Source organism: Monodon monoceros, unplaced genomic scaffold (assembly GCF_005190385.1).
Source record: "Monodon monoceros isolate NGI ecotype Baffin Bay Population unplaced genomic scaffold, NGI_Narwhal_1 Super_Scaffold_13, whole genome shotgun sequence".
Classification (NCBI taxonomy): domain Eukaryota; kingdom Metazoa; phylum Chordata; class Mammalia; order Artiodactyla; family Monodontidae; genus Monodon; species Monodon monoceros.
In genome coordinates, this window is record NW_021703769.1 from 48,376,797 (window position 1) to 48,383,110 (window position 6,314).

Consider the following 6,314-nt stretch of genomic DNA (forward strand, 5'->3'; position numbering starts at 1 on the left):
AGGGACTTCCCTGGTGGCGCAGTGGTTAAGAATCCGCCTGCCAATGCAGGGGACACGGGTTCGAGCCCTGGTCCAGGAAGATCCCACATACCGCAGAGCAACTAAGCCCATGTGCCACAACTACTGAAGCCTGCGTGCCTTCGAGCCTGTGCTCCACAACAAGAGAAGCCACTGCAATGAAAAGCCCTCGCACCGCAACGAAGAGTAGCCCCCGCTTGCTGCAACTAGAGAAAGCCAGCGCACAGCAACGGAAGACCCAACGCAGCCAATAAAATAAATAAATAAATAAATAAATAAAATAAATCTTAAAAAAAAAAGGAAGTACTAAAAAAAAGAAAAAGAATCTGCCTGCCAATGCAGGGGACCCAGGTTCGAGCCCTGGTCCGGGAAGATCTCACATGCCGCAGAGCAACTAAGCCCGTGCGCCACAACTACTGAGCCTGCGCTCTAGAGCCCACGAGCCACAACTACGGAAGCTCGTGAGCCTAGAGTCTGTACTCCTCAACAAGAGAAGCCACTGCAGTGAGAAGCCCACACACTGCAACAAAGACCCAACGCAGCCAAAACTAAATAAATAAGTAAATAATTTTTTTTAAGTTATTGAAAAGCAAGAAGGTAAGTCAGGGTAGGGGTCACCTTTGGGGAGGATTGGGTTGCTGAATATGTGCCTTATAATAATTAATTAGGCTATGACATAATTCATTAGGCTATGATGTAATCTTGTGCTATATTTTACAATGAAAAAAGTAAAAAAAGAAAAGGGCTCCTGCCCACACCAATGCTTTGCAGGGCTTGGTAGTTTCAGAAACAAAGTGGCTTCCTGTGGCTCCCTCTCTTATGGAGGCCAAGGATGGGGGGAGGTGCTGCCGGGAGAGAAACAGGAGGCCCTGAGGCCAGAGAGGAGGGGAGGACCGGCCCCATAGTGGGAGGCCTAGAGTCCACACTCATTACCTCCCACACTGGCTCCTGGCCACAGACCCCAGACACTGCAGCTGGGGGGCTTCTCCCAGACACATCCCTCACTGAGACTCTACTGTGCCTCCCCCTCTGGCAGACTTAATACCTTCGCCTGGCAGGCCAGCTCCAGCCTCACCCAGGACCTCCAGACTCCCTCCCTCTGCGTGACCTTCCACCTGGCGCTCAGCCTCCTCTGTCTCCCTCGCTCAGTCTGTTTTCTCTGCCAGTCTGTCCATCTGTCTCTGTCTGTCTCCCTGCTGACACCTCTCCTTTCTAGGAGCTGAAGCCTCAGGATCAGGCTTACATACCCTTATGGAAGGCCCATATGCTGGTGGTGGCCCTGGAGTTTCCTTCTGAACCAAGCAACAGCCAGAGGTGACTGGGGAGGACCAGGCTCATCCCATTCTGGAACAAACCCAGAGAGGCAAAACACTCCCTGTGAACACCTGGGGCCCTGGAGTCAGCACTGCCAGGAGAGGTAGCAACAAGCCTAAGGCCAGTGGAGGGTGGGCACCTCCCTGGGAGAGGGTGACCCTGTCACAGGAGAAGAGGGGGACAGCTGTGAAATGTAAGTAGGGAGAGACCGGGAAGGGGCTTCCATGAAGGCAGACTCTACCTCCAGGCCACAGACAGGCACCAACAGCCCAGGTGAGATCCCCGCCCTCTCTGCTCAGCAGTGGGGAGGTATCCATCGGACTCAGCTCCTGCATTCGAACTCCACACTCCCATCAAGCCCGGCTTGGGCGTAGAAGAGACCAACATCATGACACGACAACGTGCCGAGCACAGTGTCTGGCATACAGAAGGTGCTCGATCCTTGCTTATTCTTGTACACATTTTCCAATCAGAGGGCTTGTCTGAGCCTCACAATTTTCTCTAAGAATAGTTCAGCAAAATATCTGTGATCAGAACTCTCCACGCGGGAAATGTTTACCCATTCTGTAAATAGTCTCATAGGCTTTTGTGCAGATAACTCTTTGACTCACTCCAAAATTCATACGGAAAGGCAAAGGAACCAGAATCACCAAAACCATTTTGGAAAAGAATAATGAGGGAGGAATGACATCACCCAGGCTTTTAACACCTTTACTGAGATAAAATTCACATACCATATATTCCACCCATTTAAAGTGTGCAATTCAGCGGGTTTTAGTATATTCGAGAGTTATGCAGCCATCAGCACAATTTTAGGACATTTGCATCACCCCAAAAGGAAACCCATCCGCATTAGCAGTCACACCCCGCAACTACCCCGGCCCCAGACAACCTAATCTACTTTCTGTCTCTAAGGATTTGCCTGTCCTTGACATATATATAAATGGAATCATACAATATATATTTTTAATTTTTTTTTTTTTTTTGTCTGTGGTGGGTCTTTGTTGCCGCATTCGGGCTTTCTCTAGTTGCAGCAAGTAGAGGCTACTCTTTGTTGTGGTGCGCGGGCTTCTCATTGTGGTGGCTTCTCTTGTTGTGGAGCACTGGCTCTAGGCCTGCGGGCTTCAGTAGTTGCAGCATTCAGGCTCAGTAGTTGCAGTACACGGGCCCTAGAGAACGTGGGCTTCAGTAGTTGTGGCATGTAGGCTCAGCAGTTGTGGCATGTGGGCTTTAGGGTGTGCGGGCTTCAGTAGTTGTGGCTTGTGGGCTCTAGAGCACAGGCTCAGGAGTTGTGGCACATGGGCTTAGCTCCACGGCATGTGGGATCTTCCCAGACCAGGGATCAAACCCGTGTCCCCTGCATTGGCAGGTGGATTCTTAACCACTGTGCCACCAGGGAAGTCCCACAATATGTATTTTTTCGAGGTTCATTCATGTATCAGTACTTTGTTCCTTTTTTTGATGGAATACTATTCCATTGCATAGATTATGCCATGTTTGATTCACCCATTCATCAGTTGAAGGACATTTGGGTTTTTTGCATTTTTTGGCTATTATAAATAGTGGTTGGTGCTACGAACACAGTACAAGTTTTTGAGTGGATGTATGTTTTCATTTTATTGGGTATATACTAAGGAATGGAATTGCTGGGTCATATGGGAACTCTATGTTTAACCTTTTGAGGAACTGCCAGGCTGTCTTCCACAGTAGCTGCACCATTTTACATTCCCACCAGCAGTGTCTAAAGATTCCAATTTCACCACCTCCTCACCAACACTTGTTATTTGTCTTTTAAATATAGCCATTCTAATAGGTGTAGGTAAGGTTAGGGTTAGAGTTCAGGGTTAGGGGTTTTGATTATAGCCATCTTAGTGAGTGTGCTCTGTTTGGTTTTGATTTGCGTTTCCCTAATGAGTAACGATGCTGAGCATCTCTTCATGTGCTTATTGGACATCTGTATGTTTTCTTTAGAGTATTGTCTATTAAAGTCCTTTGCCCAGTTTTCAATTAGTTTTTTGTCTCTATTTTTCAGTTGTAAGTTTTTTTATATTGTGGATCAGTCCCTTATCAGATGTATGATTTGCAAATGTTTTCTTCCATTCTTGGGACAGGATCTAATTTTAAGACCGAACATAAAGTTTACAGTAATAAACACAGTGTGATTTTGGTGAAGGATAGACACATAGATCAATGGAACAAAATAGAGAGTACAGAAATAGACCTGTAGAAATATGTCAAATTAATCTTTTACAAATGAATTAGAGAAGGCAATTCAATAGAGAAAGTATAGTGTTTTCAACAAAAGGTGCTAGAAAAATTGAACACTCATAGGCAAAGAAAAAAAACCTGGACATAAACCTCACACTTCATACAAAAATTATCTCAAAATGGATCATGGATCTAAGTGTAAAATATAAACTATGAAACATTTAGAAGAAACCACAGATAAAAGTCTCTGTGACCTGGGATTAGGCAAAGAATTCTCAGGCATGACTCTAAAAACATGAATCTTAAGAGAAAAACTTGATAAGTTAGACTTCATCAAAAATAAAACTTTGGGGCTTCCCTGGTGGCGCAGTGGTTGAGAGTCCGCCTGCCGATGCAGGGGACACGGGTTCGTGCCCTGGTCCGGGAAGATCCCACATGCTGCGGAGCGGCTGGGCCCGTGAGCCATGGCCGCTGAGCCTGCGCGTCCGGAGCCTGTGCTCCGCAATGGGAGAGGCCACAACAGTGAGAGGCCCGCGTACCGCAAAAAAAAAATTAATTAATTAATAAAAAATAAAACTTTGGCTCCGCAAATGACACTATTAAGAAAATGAAGTGACAAGCAACAAACTAGGAGGAAATATTTGCAAATTGCATATCTGACAAATGATTGCATCCAGAATATATACAGAACTCTCAAAATTCAACAATAAGAAAAGAAACAACCCAATTTTAAAATGGTCAAAAGACCAGAAGAGATATTTCACCAAAGAGAATATATGGGACTTCCCTGGTGGTGCAGTGGTTAAGAATCCGCCTGCCAATGCAGGGGACACAGGTTCGAGCCCTGGTCCGGGAAGATCCCACATGCAGCGGAGCAACTAAGCCCATGCGCCACAACTACTGAGCCTGCGCTCTAGAGCCTGCGAGCCACAACTACTGAAGCCTGCGTGTCTAGAGCCAGTGCTCCGCAACAAGAGAAGCCACCGCAATGAGAAGCCCGTGCACCGCAATGAAGAGTAGCCCCTGCTCACCACAACTAGAGAAAGCCTGTGCACAGCAGCAAAGACCCAACGCAGCCAAAAAAAAAATTAATTAATTAATTAATTAAAAAGAGAATACATGGATGGCAAATAAGCCCATGAAAAGACGCTGCACATCACTGGCCATCAGGGAAACACAAATTGAAGCCACAATGATATATTGTCTCACAACCGTCAGAACGACTAACATGTAAAGATTCTGACAAAGATGCACGGAAACTAGGACTTCCCTTCATTGCTGAGTGGAATGCAAAACGGTAAAGCCACTCTGGAAAACAGTTTAGTGGTTTCTTACAAAGTTAAACATACACTTAGCACATGAACCAACAATCCTACTCCTAGATATGGTATCATCCCAGAGAAATAAAAACTTATGTTCACATAAAGACCTACACAAGAATGTTCATAGCAGCTTTATTTGTAATAGCCCCAAACTGGAAAAAGCCCACGTGTTTGAGTGGGAGAATGAATGAACGTTAGTACCGTGGAGTGCTACTCTGCAATAAAAGGAAGCCAACTACTGATACCGGCAATAACATGCATGGGTCTCAAGGGTATTATTCTAAGTAAAAGAAGCCAGTCCTACAAGATGACATGCTGTATGGTTCCATTCATAGGATATTCTTGAAAAAGACAGAAATATAGTGGTTGTCTGGGTTTAGGGGACAGAGGAAGGTGAGACTGCAAAGGGGCAGCCTGTGGGAGTTTTGGGGCTGATAGAGCTGTTGTGTGTCCTGACTGTGGTGGGGTTACACAAATCTACACACATGTCAAAATTCACAGAGCAGTACATTAAAAAAAATCAACTGTATTGTATGTTGAAATAATAACGTGGTGAGCAACAGAGCAGTCCCCAAAAGCACATGACATTAGGATTCTCTTATTGACCGGCCACCTCCTCCAGCTTTTCAGGAACAGAACCAGTCAGTACCTCCCTCCTCAGGGCCCACTTGGCAAAACCATTGCTTTCTTGGAGGAAACCCAGGGATCCTAGAGCCAGTGTCTGGCGGGGGTGGTGGTGGTGCGGGGGGGATGCTGGCATGTGGGTCCAGCCACAGGACCCACCGAGGAGCAATGCAGGCAGCAGGGGCACAGGCCAGCCGAGGAGGGTGTGTGGGCACTGCTCCTCTGGCTTCTCCCATTTTGTGATTCTGAAACGGACAAGGGCAGTGCAGCACTGGGCTGCCTGGGCCCCTATCTCCCCTGGAGTCTGGTCAGGCTGTGGCCAACGCCCCCTCTAAGGCCCAGCAAGGGCAGCCGGAGTGATAGCCCCTCACCCAACCAGGCCCACCGGGCCCTGACTGCCCACTGTCACTGGATCTGATAAGAGACCCACCCCCCATGGCCCCCTCCCCTCTCCCAGCGATGACCACAGCCTGGCCCCCACCCTGGCTCCACGTATATAAGGGGACCCTGGAGGCTGAGCACCACGGACACCAGTTCTCAGCACACCCAGCTCCCACTGAGCCGCCACCATGTCTCTGACCAGGGCTGAGAGGACCATCATCGTGTCCATGTGGGGCAAGATCTCCACGCAGGCAGACATCATTGGCACCGAGGCCCTGGAGAGGTGAGCACCAGGTGGGCGTGGGTGGAGCCTGGTAGGGGACAGTGTGGGCCACTGAGGACGGGGGTCAGTAGGAGGGGTCAGGGAGGATAGGTCAGCGAGGAGCGTCAGTGAGGAGGGTCAGCGAGGAGGGGACAGTGTGGAGGGTCAGTGAGGAGGGGACAGTG

At 48.0% G+C, this 6,314-nt stretch overlaps 1 protein-coding gene across 1 annotated transcript in view; it reads left to right on the plus strand.

Moving 5' to 3' along the window:
- Nucleotides 1-6,006: 6,006 nt before the first annotated feature.
- Nucleotides 6,007-6,314, plus strand: part of LOC114894708 (hemoglobin subunit zeta) — a 6,394-nt gene continuing 6,086 nt past the window's right edge. The window contains exon 1 of the mRNA XM_029221682.1: nucleotides 6,007-6,150. Within this exon, the coding sequence (XP_029077515.1) occupies nucleotides 6,056-6,150 (95 nt within the window). The 5' untranslated portion in view covers nucleotides 6,007-6,055. The remainder of the gene's footprint in view (nucleotides 6,151-6,314) is intronic.